The 18,582-nt window shown below is 38.6% G+C and overlaps 1 protein-coding gene across 1 annotated transcript in view; it reads left to right on the forward strand.

The window, feature by feature from the left end:
- DCDC1 (doublecortin domain containing 1) overlaps positions 1–18,582 on the forward strand; it is a 421,814-nt gene that overhangs the window by 178,821 nt on the left and 224,411 nt on the right. Inside the window, 1 exon segment of the mRNA XM_043516908.1 lies at positions 14,072–14,243. Within this exon segment, the coding sequence (XP_043372843.1) occupies positions 14,072–14,243 (172 nt within the window).

Raw genomic sequence — 18,582 nt, forward strand, 5'->3', positions numbered from 1 at the left:
GCCTGGAGTAGAGGGCCCGGGCTCCCCCCTGCACCTTTGCCCCCACCTTTGTCACAGTGAGCCTCTGAGGCTAGCAAAATCTGCCAGGAAACGTGGGACCCACAGAGGCAAGGACAGAGCTTTGTCACACTGTATAATATTGAACAATCCTCAGCTGATTGATTCAACCAAAAATACTCCTTACGATTCAGTGAACCACCTCATGAGCATTTAAGGTTGGCACAAAAGAGGATGATAAATATAGGAAATGTTGCAAAGCCCCTGGTTCATTGATTCATATGGTCTGGGTCTGCCTTAAAGTTACATGCAGTTGGAGAGATGTGTGTGACAGAACATATTTTAAATTGGGATGTTCCTTTAACATCTGAAACTTTCATACAGTACTACGACTTACATAGCTACAATTAGACCATAGAAATCTTTCAAAATCCTGGTTCCCTTGGACTTTTTCTGTATTCAAATAGTTTATTTTGGAAAAGTGGAAACCTTGTCCATCTCCAAAGATGGAAGACTCATGTAACAACTTATTTAAAATGGTAGCCCTTGAAAGACTCGTGCACATATGATGGCAGGTACACACAAAACTTCAAGACATAGGAGCATTTTTGTCTAATCATTTTGACTAATCATTACTTTTCTTTATTCAGCATTGAAAATGTGTAGTTTACAAATATGCATGGCTGATAAGTAGTACTCTTAGCAGGTCATTACATTTTCCACACATCTGTCATGTGTTCTTTTTTCCTCTAATCATCCTTCTTCTGTGGCGAAGTGTCCATAATGGATCCTTTTCCTCTCCCTTTTAATGTCATCTTCTCTTCTAGACCTTTCTCTTCACATCAAGAATGAAATCCTGGCACCAAGGAAGTCAATAGTAAAACACCCATTAGCTTCAGTGGGGCCAGGATTTCACCCCCAGATTATTATTTGAAAATGCTAATTAAAGTTTCTCTGATTTGTTTGTATTTCCTTCCCATGTTTTCACACACTAAAACATCCTAAAGTTTATAATCCTGCAGTCCGAAATGAGTAAGTAGCACATAGCTATTGTGCCCCAGGAGCAGGACAGGATTTGGGAAGCCACAATCTGGTTTCTGCTTCCTCCTTGCTCTAGGGTAGAAATATTCTGCATCAGCCCCTTTTCTAGCACAGTCTACTTCTCCTTCTGTGTCAGCTCCTGTGCACATGCCAGTATATTGAAAGCTATAGCCAAGGCTCTGCCAGCCATTCTGTGCCCACCTGCATGGGAGAAGTAACAGTCCAGTGGTGTCTGCTCTCCTCCACTCCTCGCAGACTCAGGAAGTGACTAGACAGACTGCTGAAAATTCACTGTATGCAGTCTTACAATTGCCTTGTATATCTCTATAAGTCATATTTGGCCCTGATCCTGTAATTGGAAGCATGAGGGCAGACCCTTGTACATACATAAATGCCCCTCGACCTCATTGCAATCGTACCCAAGCAGAAAAGGCAAGCCTCATATATTCAATTATAAATTTACATAAGAACATAAGAAAGGCCATACTGGGTCAGACCAAAGGTTGATCAAACCCAGTATCCTGTCCTCTGACAGTGGCCAATGGAAGGTGCCCCAAAGGGAATGAACAGACAGGTTATCATCAAGTGATCCATGCCCTGTCACCTAATCCCAGCTTCTGGCAAACAGAGGCTAGGGACACCATTCCTGCCCATCCTGACTAATAGCCATTGGTGGACCTATCTTCCATGAATCTATCTAGCTCCTTTTTGAACCCCATTCTAGTACTGGCCTTCACAACACCCTCTGGCAAGGAGTTCCAGAGGTTGACAGTGCGTTGCGTGAAAAAATACTTTCTTGTGTTTGTTTTAAACCTGCTACCTATTAATTTCATTTGGTGGCCCCTTGGTCTTGTATTATGAGAAGGAGTAAATAACACTTCCTTATTTATTTTCTCTATACCACTCATGATTTTATAGATCTCTATCATATCCCCCTTTAGTCACCTCTTTTCCAAGCTGAAAAGTCCCAGTTTTATTAATCTCTCCTCATACGGAAGCTGTTCTATACCCCTAATCATTTTTGTTGCCCTTTTCTGAACCTTTTCCAATTCCAATATATCTTTTTTGAGTTGGGGCGACCACATCTGCACACAGTATTCAAGGTGTGGGCATACCATGGATTTATATAGAGGCAATATGATATTTTCTGTCTAATTATCTGTCCCTTTCTTGATTCCCAACATTCTGTTTGCTTTTTTGACTGCTGCTGCACATTGAGTGGATGTTTTCAGAGAACTATCCACAATGACTCCAAGATCTCTTTCGTGAGTGGTAACAGCTAATTTAGACCCCATCATTGTATATGTATAGTTTAGGATTATGTTTCCCAATGTGCATTACTTTGCATTTATCAACATCAAATTTTATCTGCCATTTTGTTGCCCAGTCACCCAGTTTTGTGAGATCCTTTTGTAGTTCTTCGCAGTCTGCCTGGGACTTAACTATCTTGAGCAGTTTTGTATCATCTGCAAATTTTGCCACCTCACTGTTTATCCCTTTTTCCAGATTGTTTACGAATAAGTTAAATAGGACTTAGCCCAGTATAGATACCTGGGGGACACCACTATTTCCCTCTCTCCAGTCTGAAAACTTACCACTTATTCCTACCCTATCCCACCTTATTCCTGTTCCCTATCTTTTAACCAGTTACCAATCCATGAGAGAATCTTCCCTTTTATCCCGGGACTGCTTATTTTGCCTTTGGTGAGGGACCATGGGAGAGGCTTTCTGAAAAACTAAATACACTGTATCCACTGGATCTCCTTTGTCTACATGCTTGTTGACCCCCTCAAAGAATTCTAGTAGATTGGTGAGGCATGATTTCCCTTAACAAAAACCATGTTGACTATTTCCCAATAAATTATGTTCATGTATGTGTCTGACAATTTTGTTCTTTATGATAGTTTCAACCAATTTGCCCGGTACTGAAGTGAGGCTTACTGGCCTCTAGTTGCCAGGGTCACCTCTGGAGCCCTTTTTAAAAACTGGCATCACATTAGCTATCCTCCAGTCATTTGGTACAGAAGCTGATTTAAATGATAGGTTTAATACCTCATTGTGTGTACCAAGTTCTGAAATTTTCCAGCAGTCTTGGAATATGTCTACACTGCAAACATGGAATATGATTGCAGGTCAAGTAGACATATCTGAGCTAGCTTTAATCTAGCTAGCTCAGGTACTGGAGCAGTGAGGTCATGACATACAGGTTTCAGCAAAGGTTATACAAGCCCTCTCAGAACCCTGGGTAATTTCTCGGGTGACTAGACATGCCAAAGCATGTGCTGCTGCAGCTTTAGCTTGGGAGTGTCTACTCAAGCTTCAGTCTCACCCCATGATTACAGTGCAGCCATATTCTGTGATAAATTTTCTTAAAACTTTTCTCAATACATTTTATAATACAGAATTCCTTTTACCATTCAAGTCAACATTTAAATGAGTCTTTTCACTGTAGCTGAATATTTTATCATCCACCATAGAGTTCAGCTACCTCTTTTTGTATTTATTTGAATTATGTTGCTACTCTAAAGAAAACGTTAATAAAATTCTTTGTTTCCAGGGAAAAACTGTAGTTTACAATGTCAAGACATAGTGAGCTAATCATAAGATACTGCAGGAAATATTGTAATGAAGAACTAATAAATCTAGCCTTTTCTCACAAAGATTCATGCTGTGAAATTGACAGCATAATCTATAAATGAAATAATAATATAAAATTGGTGTTAGGCAATAGTGGAACACGATTTCCATGTAGATTCTTGGATTGCAAAAAAACCCGTTATGCTTTCAGATAGAAGATTATGAATCTATGCATTTTGTAAGAGCATCAGTAAAAGAACATATAATCATCTTAAAGTTTAAGGTATTGTAGAAGTTAAAAAGTTATTTAATATTGTATAACCGATGTTATTTTCTTTTCAGTAATCTATACACGATGTGGTTATTCTCTTCTTGCCTGCTCATTTTTGATTCCTCACCATTTGTACTATTTGCTTTTTTTTAAATCTATAACCAACCAATTAATATACTGTGTGTATTGGCCCCAATCCTAAATTCCTTACTTAAGCAAAAGTCCTAGGACTATCTCTGGAGATTGAACCAGTAGCTTCCTCTGGAGTTAAATAAATTTCTGTGGACATAGTAATTCTATCTCTGCCTGCTGAAAGGCATGCACTGAATGACAAAATATTTATAGCTTCATCCCTTATTAGAAATGATCCTGAGGAACCAACCAATTTCTTAATTCTAATCACCTAAGACAAACAGAATTTACTGCTCCTTCACAAAATGCTACCTAGAAGTTTCTCTTACAAGCCTATGGTTTCTTTGATATGTTGAAAGCACATGACAATAAAAGGAAACACAAAGCTGATATAGATATTTGTTTAAATCACACATACTTTTTAATTATAGGAGTATAGAGTATAGGTATATGTTACAGAGTTCATTTCCAGACACTAAAAATTTACATTCAAACTACACATGTGAAAATCAGTTAGATGTTATTTAAGGATGGAAAATAATGTGAAACAATTGATCAGATTTCTATTAACAAGTTTACAAATCTTTGCCATGTAGGGAGACAAAACAATAATCTCCCCACATGAAAAGTACCTAGTGATATAGGCCACTAAAGAGGCTCTATTCTGCCCTTTTCCTTAGCTCCTGGTGTAGGAAGGGGGTGAGTCCAGTGTACCCCATCTGCTTCAGCTGTATTTTGAGTTCTGGAACAGTCTTCTGTACACAATCAGAAGTGGCTTAAAGGTGTCTTTTCTCCTGCTCTCCCTGGCAGACCTGCAACAAGCACAGCTTCCCCAAACCAGAGAATCTAGGTCAATGTGTTTTGTCTTTTGGGTTTTTTTTAAGCAAATCAGTCCTAGATTCCCTGTCTTATGCCTCTCTATTCCATGCAGAACACAGGGTATTCACCACTACATTCCATCTCTGCTGGTTGCCTCCTGCAGTCCTTAGCTACTTCCCATATCATTTTGATAACTTTCCATTCTGCTTCTGTTGTGTGCATCCATATTATCTTTGCTTGGTGGGTTACAGTCCAATGGCTGTCTCGTTATGTTATTCTGGTCTTTCTTCCATGTACATGCTAGCCTTCTCCATTTTGGTTCTGTAATTTCCTGTCCTATCAGTTTCTGTTTCGTCCTCCTTCAGAGTTCTTCATTTGTGGTTTGTTTGTTTTTCTGACAATCTGATACTGAGGATTTGTCTAAGGCAGCTGTTAATGGAAACTTGGAATTTAGATAATCCGGTCAATAAGAAGCAGTCCTAGACTGATGGAATTATCAATATTACATAAGATCATAATAGAGTAGCTTTAAAGTTATTTGATACTCATTTGAATACCATATATTCCTTAGGGACTTAATTATAATTCCATATTAATTGATACATATTTATTTTAAATTGTATCTGTATTCTATAAATTATTGTATTTCACCAATAAAGGTTTCAGCCAAGTTTAAACATAATTTAAAACATTGTATCACATTAGCAAACATTAATTCTTATCAGTCATATTATGTAAAAAGTAGATGTGCTCAGCCAGTCAAAAAACAGAGCTATTTTCTTATTATTCATTTACAGTTGAATTGGACTGTTGTGTTAAATAGTGGCCTGATCCTGACTCTCATACACAAGTAATTTTTATTTACATGAGTAGTGCCACTGAAGTCAATGGTATTATTTGTGTGATTAAGATTTGCAGAATTGGGCCCTATCAGTCTATGATAACATCACTAGATAACATAACTATGGTGCACCATCACAGATTTATCCTCAGAATTTCTCTTTTCCTACCACCCAGTTTAATTCACCATTCTTATTTTGAAACAAAAATATTTTCAATACTATAAATCTTCCATCTCTTTCCTTACTATTGTTGCTTCCCAACATCCTTTTTTTCTAACACATCTCTTGTGGGGCGTGATTCTGAAAGGGGCTGATTATCTAGGGTTAGATTATGAAAGGTATTTATGTGCCTGATGATGCAGATAGGCACCTTTCATAAGTGATAGCTTACTTGACTCCTATCTTTATCGTTCGGTGCCTAAATACCTTTAAAATCTGGCCTTATCTCCAACGAATTTTAGTGGGAGCTGAGGTGCTGAGAACTTCAAGGTGCTTGGTACTTTGCAGAATTGGATCCTTAGTTTTTAAAAAATAACAATTCCTTTATAATACTTAAGGGCACTTTTCAGACCTAGTTTAGAAACACATTAAGGATGCTGGACCCAGACCCTTAGATAGTATAGATCCACTGAAGTCGTCAGAGCTTGGCTTATGTACATCAGCTGAAGACTTGGTCTGTTAAATCTAAGCTCATATTGCTATTTTTTGTGTGTCTTCTACCCTTTGTGGGGATTTCATTGACAGGTTCAATGCAAAGTAGCTCAGAGCATTCCCTGATAACGTGTGGACTGTGAGTCGTATAGCATTTCACCTGACATTAGTATTAAGGAGAACAGGAGAAACAGGAAGGCGGTATGAATAATAAGAGTATTTTATATGCATTTATAATAAAAATAAAGCTTACAGTTTTTTATTCTGACTTTAAATGTTAAAGGTATAAAGTATATGATTTAGAGGTATGAATAAAACCTGCATATTCTGTATAAATATATCCAATATAGGAGCTTTGCAAAGTATCATGAACATTTACAAACCCAGGCTCAACAACCTACACATGCACCCTTCATCATGATGATTCAGTTAACAGGAGGGGTGGAAATATCTTGATTATTGCACCAAAAAAGATTATTTTTCTTCACTGAGTTGAATTTGCAAGGCTACAGTACATAGTGGATCAAATCATCAACTGGTGTAATCAGCACAGCTCCACTGAAGTCAGTGCAGCTACACTGATTTACATCAACTGAGGACCTGACCCTATATTTTTCATAGAAGAAATAGTTGGTTTTCTCTATTTCCATACTCTTTTTCTTGAAGCAATCTGCTCACTTACCATAAACCCACCCAAATCCTGTACTAGTGTCACTTCCTTGTTGAGTTTTCCTGGAGAATGAGGAGTAAAATGTGTAGGCTTTCTGCAGCACAATGAGAGTGTGCATTTTTTTCAACTTATGCGTACGTAAGCCTTCTTTTGTGAAGAGGACTCATAGGGTCAGATAATGTTTAAAGGAAAAGGCTTTATGTCTCTCAGGCCTGCATGTTTCCACATGGATGCTTCCACACACACACAGATTGAATTATGAACAGACCTATTAATGCTGGGATCACAAAAGGTCAAGTTTTGTCTTCTTTACCTCTATTCAGAATTGCTTTGAAAAGGGGAAAAAAGGATTTGCAGAAAAAAAGATTCATGATGTAGAATTTTACAGGTCTTTCTCCCCCCCCATCCCCACCCCCTCTTTTTAGCAACATCTGGGAATTGAAAAAAATTCTTACTATGTAAAATAGTTCAAGAGTATTGTATTACTAGATTTTAATATAACTTTCCGAGGTCACATGTAGGGTTACCTTTTGGGATAGCCTGTTACCTAACAACAAAGGAACTTCTGTAAAAATTTCCTGGTACTAAATGTATATAAGTTTATCTGAAGAAACAGCCTAAAATTTCTCACAAAAGAATTATGGGTATTTATTTTTCCACCATCAAAACCCCCAATTGAGTCATCAAGTTAAATTAACAGCTTGAGCATTTTCAGACTATTATTTTAATAAGTTATTTTAAAAATTGTATGTAAAAGTGGATTTCTATATATGGCATATGAAGAGAATCTACTTCATAGGTGACTCTGAAATGTCAGGCTCTATACACGTTAAAGGGTTTTGATGATATCAGGGTAACCGTGAAAATATAGCATTGGAACACATTTATTAGAAAGTGTTCTAACAGTCCTCACCCTAAGTAACGTTTACATTATATAACCCAATACCATTTCAGTAGGAAAGTCAACTAAATAATTTGGCTGAGTTATATCTACTGTGAGACTTCCACATCCTGCAATGAGCTGTGCAGAATCTTTAAAATGTATCCAAGATTTAAAACCCCCTAAAAACGTTGTCTTCTGTTTTTTGAAAAAAAACTTACAAAAAACTGCCTAAGAAACAGAATACGAAGAATCTGGAGGGAATGGTCAGTTTTTCAACATGACAAAAAAGTTAACAAGAACAGTGCCTTCAGACTCTGTGTTATGTTTGATGTTATTTACTTATTTATTAATCATCTGGAAAAGATGCAAACAGTAAAGTGGGAAAATTTTCAGATGAAACAAAACCATTTAAGTTAGTTAAGAGTGGAGAGTACAGTAACTTCAGAGAGACGTAACAAAGCTAGGTAAATTGTTACATGATGACAGATGAAATCCACTGTTGTCAAATGTAATATAATGCACATTGGAGGGACCAATTTGCATTATCATCCACATGCTGGGTTCTAAAAATGACTGCACCACAACTAAAGGTGGGGAAAAAATTGTCTGGGCTTACCAAAGAAGGCAGCTCTGCTTTGTAGTTGGTTGTGAAGGGGGGAGAGGAAGGAAGATCAGAAACTGCTGCAAAAGATGCTTTGCAGCGATGACTCTCCCCCCCCCTCCCCGCCCGCTTTCCCCCAGGAATGTGCATAAAGGTACGAAACCTGGGTGGGGCAAGTCTCTATGTCCAAGCAGCGAGGAAGCCAACAACAGGCTGGGCAGAACAGGAACAGGCTAAGGCTCTAAGGCTTGCTGCAAGACCACGTGGAAGTAGCATGGCCCCAAGACAGCATGGCTCCACAAAAGCAGCAAACAGTATTGGAAATAGCATGATTCCAGAGACACGGAGAAGGCATTACAATGCTTCAAAGGGCACAAAGTCACCTAAAACAGATGTTTTCTCCACCTAACACAAGGGAGGCGGTAATGCTGATCCCAAGGTGAGTGTAATCTAAACCACACAAGAGGTTGGGGAAATGGGTGGCATAGATGGTATGCAGCCTTCCAGCCTGGAAAGGGTGGCAGTTGCAGGGCCACGCTAGGTGCAGGGACCGTGCTCAACCAGTCACTCAGCGAGTTCACCTAAGGGGAACAGGAGTCAGCCACTTGGGGTATTAAATACTCTGAGCCCAGAAGTGGAAGGTTGAGAAGCCTGGGCAGATCCACCTAGGGGTGGCACCTTCAGTGGGGGGGCAATGACGATATTACACAGCTGCTGCAAGCTAATTTGCATTTACAACAGCAGCTTCAGGCAGCTAGATGTGAGGGGTCTGCACAGGGTGACAGGGTAGGCCCAGCATGGGCTCAAGTTCAGCAACAGGACAGGAAGGGCACATGGCAACATCATCGGCCATCAGGGCATATAACCGCAGGGGACAGAGTAGACTTGCGGGGGGGCCTCTGGGGGAGCAGGGCTCTGCAGAACTCCCTACATGCAGTCCTCAGTACAGTTATGCCGGGGTAGCTTACCTGAAGGGAGTTCACCTACTCAGTGCAACTAAATATAATTCACTCACAGGCAAATATGTGCATGTAATATTCCTATGGCACAGGAAGGTGTTCACAGACAGTAAACTTGGACAAAGCAAGCAAAACAGCCAACTGGCCAAGAGGCCAACAGGGTCTAGAACATGAAAAATTGGGGAGCTGCCCTCCGTCATCTAGGCGGGTGTTATGGTACAGGCCTACCCAGACAGCAGCCTGGCTTTTGTTAATTATACGACTATAAGTAGGTGGGCAACCCAATATGTTTGGGGCATGTCATAAACAGTTTTCATTAAGGGCAGCAACACAAACTGAATAAGGTAATATCACACACTGTGGTTCAAGGGCAATAACACCAAGGTCGGCAGGGGTTTGTTCATACCGCAACAAGCTCGAAAGGGGCCCTGGGCCAGTAATAGTATTTGCTGGGCATTTAATTATTGTGGTCATTTCTGCAACCCCTGTAAATACATGTTTGCAAGACGCTACCACCAGCAATTTCATTTCCACAAGGCTATGCTATGGGCTCTTCAGTATCCTGTGAAGTCTTTAAGAAATTTTCAGTACAATGTTGCACTGGGCAGTGGATGCGGTCACTGAAACTAAACCAATAGTGCATTATTTGCATAATTTTGTTCGCAGGGCAAGCTGGGTGAAATGACTGTTTCACCTGTTGGGCACATTTCAGGGCCTGGCTAAATAGTTGGGTTAAACAACAAAAACCCTTCCACTACATTAACCTACCTGGGCTTTGAGCTGAACTTTGCTTGCAGAGTTGTTGTCCTGGGGTGGGCGTTTTTGGCCCAGCTGGCAGCAGCTATACCTGGCATTGCCAGACCACACAATTACGTACGAGTCACTACACAGATGTATTAAGACTTGTGGGTGTGGAAAAGTTTTCTAACTCAATTTAGTTGGGTATCATTGTGCGGGAACAAATGGTTATTAATTTGGGCTAATGTAAGGGTGTGCGTCTGGTGCAATAACATGGCAGAGGTACAGGTTATCAATCCACCAAACTCCAAATCGCACAGGATTGGAAAGTGGCAAGGACATTTGTTCTCCAATGCTTAGCCTTCAACATCTGTTTTTTCTTCCAAGCACATGCCAGGCATGGATAATGGCATAGCAGATGCCCTGTCCATTTCCAGTTTGCCAAATTATGTAAGCCTGCGGGCTCTGTGGAACTTCGGAATGTCCTGTGTTGGCAGAATGCACATTATTGGCTCAGCTTACAAAATTTATTATTTTGTTTTGTTTTAAGGAGTCCTGTCAATTCAAGGATCCAAAAAATGGGTCACTTATGCGGCCCTCCGTTAAGGGCGGCTGTTCAGGTCAAGAATAATGTAGCTGCTGGTGCCCCTTGACGATCACACATCGGACAGTGGGTTCTTTCTCTCCAGTAGGGCTGCTAGCCAAGAGGCATTTACAGATGTCTGGGAACCCGGCAGGGTTGGGGGAGGGGAGGAAGCCAAGCAAATGGCTGATGCTCCTTGTGGCAGATGTTCAGTGGCAGGTACTCCAAAGGGAGGGGCAGCCAGTGACCAGATAAATGGCCTGGTAAAGGACTTAAAATGAGGTCCTGGATAAAGGAACAGCACGGGGGTTCTGGGGACTCCTGTGACTGGCACGGCAGGGAGCCAACCCCCTCCATTCTCATAGCCCTCCTAAACCTTCTCACAAGGCTGGTGGATGGTAAGGTCTAATCCATGGGTTGGCTGGGGGACCTGGATGGAAACAAAGCGGGGCTCGTGAAAGCCCTGGAAAACTGAGTTCCATAATCATGGATTAAACAAAGGGGGGCTGGTGAAAGCCCCAGAGAATTAATTTAAATAAGCATGGATTTGCCTGCACTGTACACTTTATCTGCCGGGTAGTCGCAGACATCTATATAATAAAGTTGCGGCCTGATTAAAGCTCATAACAAGTCTCCTGTCCTTCTTATGGTATACCCAGACAATTACTGTTGCCACTCAGGGAAAAGATCTGGGGATCACTACGGATAGTTCAAGGAAAACCTTTTTGTTGTGCACTGACAGCCAAAAACACAAACAAACTCTTAGGATATATAAAGATGGGATAGAAAATAATACTAAAAATATTGTAATGCCATTCTAATTGCCCTCACCTGGAACATTGTAATTTATTCTGTTCACCTGTATGATAAAAGTTATAACAGAAATACAAGGGATTTAGAGATGGATGACAAAAAAGATTAGGAGCCTATAGCAATTTTTCTTTGAAGGAAAGATTAAAAAGATTGGGACTGTGTAGTTTAGATAGGAGAGAATAAGAGTGGAACAGTACAAAAAATCATGAATAGTATAGAGAAGGTAGATCTATCTACTTTTCCTAATAAAAGAACAAAGGACATTTGATAACTGAAAAGCAACAAATATAAAACCAATCAAAAGATGTGCTTTTTTATAAACTGCACTTAATTAACTTATTCATTAGTACAATATATCAATGAGCCCAATAGGTTAGGCTATCTCTATACTACCACTTATGTCCACAAAAGTATGTTGCCAGGACGTGTGAATATTCCACCCCCTAAGTGACATAAATTACGCCCGGCATAAGTGGTAGAGTGCACAGTACTATGTCGGTGGGAGAAATTCTCCTGCTGACATAGCTACCACCACTCATTGGGGTGGGTTAATTATGTCAACGGGAGAGCTCTCTTCATCAGCATAGGACTGGCTACAGGAGAGATCTTACAGCTGCACAGCTGCATCAGTACAGCTGTTCCGCTGTAAAACTCTCTAGTGTAGACATAACCTCAGTAGGATTTAAAAGAGAATTAGATATAAATACCAATAATGAGAACATCCACAGTTGTATCATGTTTGATTAAAAAGTATGCTTCATGTCATAAGCCACTAACTGATGAGGGTTAAGAAGAAACTTCTGCTGTATGCAGGTTATTCGTACTTGCTCTTTATGGAGAGTTTCCCTCTTCCATCGGACACAGCTAGTACTGGCTATTGTCAGAGACAGAATAATGGATTGGATTGAATCAGTATCTAATCCCATATAGCAATATCCATATTCTTTTTAAATATGCAGGAATTTAGAAGTCTTATGCCATAGTACTGTTGTATCTTGCAAAGTAATAATAGAGGGATATTCTCTGTGTGATTTTAATCAAACTTTTTCTTGTTAATATCTTCAAATTTCTTAAACAGAGCACAGAAAAAATTCTGACAAAGCCTACAAATACATTTCAGGGTTCTAATCTAGTAGCATCATAGCACAGAAACTTTGTTCTCATTTAAAAGGTATAAATGAGTTTCTGTATAGCCTTATATAACTCAGTTGCCTGTGTCGTGTTCTCGATCTATCTATACAAATTGAATAAATAGAACAATAAGAAAAGTGTCTGTCTATGCACTACAAGCTATCATTCTTTTATTTACCATGCTCACTCCACCCTACTCATCTCTTAAAGGTTGACAAAACTAATGATATTCATGATCTGATTTTCATTGTTAGGTGCACAATTGCATATGAAAAATGCAATTATTAAGTATGGTTAGATGCATAACTGTATGTTCTACCATGTGCAGAAATACCTCATATGGGCATGTAGTGATAATAATTACACCCTCAAATGAGTATGAATCGTGTATATGCTCTTTTAAAAAATAGCTCCATATTTTGGACCGAAATATTAAGGATTAGCATGCCATGAATACCCTGAAATCTGGGGTTTCTGGAACCAAAGGGATGGATAATTCTAAAGCTCTCATAGGTAAATATTCTCCTTTCAGTTCAAATCTGGGAACTATCTGCAGTAGCATCCCTGCTGATTTCAACTCCCAGGATGTTGAAAAGGGGATGTGCTAGATTTAAATTTGTGATGCAGGTGGTTACATATTTTATATTGGCAGCTGTTGCTATAGTTCCCAGGATATGAATTCTAAACTCTAGTTGTAGCACCAATATGTGTCTCCCAAATATCATTTTATCCCTAAATGGGTAAGCCATTTGAAACTTTTTCAAACCTCATGGGCTAAATAGAGCATCTCTTTACTGATTGTGGAGCATGAGGAATGTAGTCAGTTCTCATGAAAATAAAAATATGAGCACCTCCTATCAAAGACAGGTAAAACATCTTAGAAACGTTGCTATGGAATCTGAAAAAAAACATGTAAATAAATATATCCAAGCAGATGTAATTCCAGTTAGAACCATACTTCTGGAATTATAAATTTATTTATATCCATTATGCATCACTGGCGATGTTATGCACTATAACCAATCGGTTGTGAATGGAAAAGATTTTTTAAAAAGTGGGGATTTGAAGATTGATACATTTCATTCATAAAGATGAGTCATGGATTCTGTACACTATTATCACTCTTGTGGCCATCCATAGAAAGGAAAAAAAAATGTTTGTTTCACCCTTGTGTGGTATTTTCTGTATGGTCTCTCGTCATGCCAGACAAAACAGAGGTATACAAGAGAGATCAAATACATCCTTAACTTCCATTCAAGTTACACTGAAAAGCTGTCTTTTCCCCGGTTTGTATGAAAATCTTGTAGATGTGACTCATCATACCATAGCCCTTTGCTAAAAGTCTTGTAATTTACAATCTCAGGGTGAACAAGCTGATTGAGGAATTGCAAGCGGCCATCAAGAGCTACAAAGGTCACCTCTCAAAACTTGCCCACACATTACGGCTGAGCAGGAGCAGTGTGCCTCTATGTCTAGCATAAACCATTAAAAGGCTTCCAGCAACTACAGGTTCTCCCACAAGGCTGCAGCTAAAGGTGGTTTGTAGTTTAATAGCTTCACAATTTTTCATCCTGATACAATATAAAAAACCCACTTTGTCTTTAAGACACTGATATCAAATATACTACGTTGAATGTTGGAATTATAGTTGTCCTGAGTACTTGTATTATTCAAAATGGATTCTGTTCTTCATTACTTTTATAAGCTTTTTGTTCTTCCATCGGGAACTGTTCTCGAATAATCAATAATTGAAATTAAAATAAACAACAAAGGAAAGTTTGTAAAATTTGGAATTTAGTTGCCAATTATATTCCACAACCAGCTGTGAAGGGGGGGATCAAAGAATTCATGCATTTAAATTAACTTTTTTTAAAAAATAGGCTCCATAAAGTTTGAGGGGCCTTTTATGTTTCTAGTGATGTCAATATGGCTGTTACAGATTCCAGCCAGTTGCATGAAGATGTCTGGTGTCATGACAATGCATAAACAAATGTGGAGAGCAGAACTTGGCAGAGCTAATTCAGAGGCTACATACTGCTACAAACATGTTAAAAAATAATTTTCCAAAGAAAACCATCCTAATAAAGTATTACTCTTGGGTCAGTGCTCCAGCAAATGGCGAGATGGGAACTTCCACAGCTCATGACCTTTGTTGCTCAGCATCATCTCCACTGGGATGCACAGACTGCACCCATTAGCCTTGCTTCAAAGCCCTTTGAAATGAATGGGAGTCTTTCTATGTTATATTGAATTTTTGGATTGGGCTATTGTCAGCAAAGGACTTATGGTTAGCATCATTTTCGGTGCTTAAAAATGATACATAACCTACATATAAATATAACAATTATCCTTAAAAATGCCCCATTTGTCCTCCTAAATGGATACGTGTCCTGATTCCCATTTCATTTACATCAGGTGTACTCCAGTTAAAACTCCTTTACAAAGTTATTCCTGATCTACTTTGGTCCAAGGGAAAAATGAAGCAGAACCAGGGTTACCTCAGAATTTACAGTATTACTTCTCTGTAAGTACTGTAGGCTAGGCCCTGTGTACTCCATTGAAAGCTGAACCTAAATTTTGGACCCAGGATTCTGCAGCACTCTAGTGGAAAATCCTGAATGTTCTGAGGCAGCTTCACATAAATTAGGCCCTGTCTACACACACTGGTTGTACCAATTTAACTAAATCAGTTTAGAACAATTTCAACTGATGTAGATAAATCAGTGCAATTCCCTTGTGCAAACACTTATTTAAGTTTGAGTGCTTTAGATCAATTTAGCTTAAGTAATTTCCGTAACACTTTATATAACATAGGGAATGTTTTTTCCCTTCATCTGATGAGAGGTCACTTGCATGATTCTAACTCTGGTGATATCATCCATGCTTCTTCTCCTCTCAAATTGGCTTACAATGCCCTATTCATTGAAAAAAACACATCTACACAAAAAATAACACTGGAAGATATAGTGCTATCCTTATAAAAATATGGCAGTGTTAGGAGTCCCATGAGGGCTTGCATCTTAAAATAAGTGAAGTCCTGTGGACACTGATTGTGGTCACTGCAACCACTTTAGACACATAAAATTTATTTTTAAAATTCCTGTTTCATCACTGGTAATGTGAAGCAAAGGATCATGAGTGTGTACTCTTGATTCTGCTTGGATTGGTTGGACTGCAGTTTCAAGGCACTGGATCCCTATGTGGAAATATCATTTTTAAAACTAAAAGAATGCTTTCAAAACTTAAGAAAGGGCTGTGAAGATTTACTTCTCAGATGGACATAGTCCATGTCTCATGTATATATGAGTCCTTATGGTTACAAATGGTAAAAGATTCTGGTTTTCTAGAAAACAAATTATGTTGAGGCTTTTATAAGCAAAATTAACCTTTTAAAATTCCCAAGGAGTCTGATGGGACTTGCTTTTGGACTTGCTGCACTAAACAGCAAATGAATTTTGGTGGTTAATTTTGAAATTGTAATTAATTGCCAATATGTATGCAGGACTTTGCAAGTGTCACATCAAAACTCATTTGTAAAATAATTCCTTTGAAGTAGCAGCACTGTGCAAGTCTATACAGAAAACATGAAAAATGGAACTGCAATTCAATAAATTCTCCAACAGCTTTGTAGGACTAGAAGTACTCTGCGCACACACTGCAAACAAGCACGTTGCCAATATGTCAGAGATGCAACATACTTTAGCCACAAGATCTTTGTTTATTTGATTATTGTGTCAGTTTTTCATTCATGGTTCAGTCACCTCAAGGTGTACTTTTTGACTTCCACAAAATTCAATATAGGTATTGATATGGTGTATGAGTGTAGTGAGCACAAAAGAAACTCAGGATAAAACGTGTGGCCTAGTCTAAGTGAGTAGGAAAGCCCACCAGGAAACACCCATCTGATGATTCTCTTACCCATCTTAATGTTTCCCCACGGGATGAGAGTATGAAAGCATTAATACTGGACATCTTACATTTTTTCTTCATTTCTGTATATTTCAATAATTGTGGCATCGTTCATCTGCTTTGTGAAATTTTTAATAAAAGGATGTTTGATAATTAGTGAGAGTATTACTTGTGGTCACTCTCCCTTGTATGCTCCTGGAGTCTCCAAACCTAATGATATTTCTAATGGTGGTTCTCTGCTAATCCTGATACTGTACTCCTTTGGAGGCTTGAATCTGTGGCATAGTCACTGCCCTGAGATAACATTTGGTGATACTAACCCATCAAGATTATAAAGACCACACCACAAATAGGCCTGGTTTTGAGAGGTACCTGAATGTATTTTTCTAATGTGAAGTACACCCATAAGTCGTTGTTTGCATTCAGGAAAATATGACTTTTCCTTTGCTTCTTGCTTTTTAATGTACTGCAGGAGTATTACTGAGTTGATAACCTGTATAAGAGCCCTACATCTAGTTTGGAATATTAGATCCCATGCAATGCCTTTTGTAACGAGGCAGGTTTTTTTCTCTGTATTCTTTGACAGGTCTGTAGATGTTCTGCAAATTTATTGCTAGGAAGTCAACAAGAAAAGTAGATGATCCAAAAATATAACTAGTATTCTGATATAAATGGGCTGATCTACACTGAGGTTTTTTGCACTGGCGTAAACACTGATATAACTGTACTGTTGCAAATCCCTAGTTTAGATGTTTCAGTCTCAGGGAGATTGACCTTCTACACAGCAGTTAATTTGCTCTTTACCACTTCGATGTTTCTGAAAATTTTCCTCTTGCCTGTCCTCACATATAGTACTTTTCATATTAAACTCCCAAAGTAAACACATGCTTTATGCTTGTATTACATATGATTATTTCAAAACTATAATTTTCCTACCTAAATTTTAACCAGTGCCCTGAAACAACTTCATTGCTGGCCTAATAGGAGACTAAGGAGTCAATTAATAAAAGTTTCATGCATCATAGGCAGGTTTTCTACAGAGTCTACTCAGGAAAAGTAATGCATCTTCACATTTGTGAATAAAACACTATACACATTCAACCTAAGGAGATATTCATACTCCGTTACTGTTTTTAAAAGGTTGTTCCTCCATATCCATGCACATTTTCTGTACCAAAGGGTACAAATCTGTGAGGGCTCTAGCTTTTTTAGTACATTTCTTTACCTCTTTATAGTTGGCCATTTCTTCATTACAGACTTATGGATACATAGAATAAACAGTATTGAATCAGCAAAAATGTGTTCACCATTAAATAACAAAAAGAACCTAAGCTGAGAAAAATATCCAAACTTCAATATGTTTAACTTGTCTTGGGACCGTTTAGCCTCATGCTCTAGGTAATTACTGAATGGCATACAGTGTTTACATTTTTATAAATTCTTTAAAACAAACTAATTTAGCAAGATGCAATGATAACACGTGGGACATTTTCAAACTATTTGTTTTCTGGCTCTCGTCAGTGTATTGTGCTTATATTATTTGGGCTAAACATGGAGTAAATATTCTTGCAATCATGTTATTAACAATACATCAGCTATGCCTTTATGCTGAGAAATATGTCAGCAGGAATATTTTTATGATTTTCATCTCAGAGCTGCAAATTGAGAGTAGCTGCCAGGGACTTTGTTAATTTCAGCACCCATAACTTCATTCCCCCTCCCACCCCCAATTCCTTCTTAAACTATTATAGCCTACAGCATGCTCAGGGATATTACTTGATACCAGGTTTCTATTGATCATTGAAAATTAAACTTTATTATTGTTTAATTACTGTACTCTGGATTTATTTCTTTACAGTATGTCAGAGTAGGAAGTGATCTATGAGATTATATTTTGCACTATGTACTCTAGTAGTATGAATTATATTCCACAAAAAAATCAGGCAGCACATAAACCGCTTTTAG

Source organism: Dermochelys coriacea, chromosome 6, assembly GCF_009764565.3.
Source record: "Dermochelys coriacea isolate rDerCor1 chromosome 6, rDerCor1.pri.v4, whole genome shotgun sequence".
Taxonomy (NCBI): Eukaryota; Metazoa; Chordata; order Testudines; family Dermochelyidae; genus Dermochelys; species Dermochelys coriacea.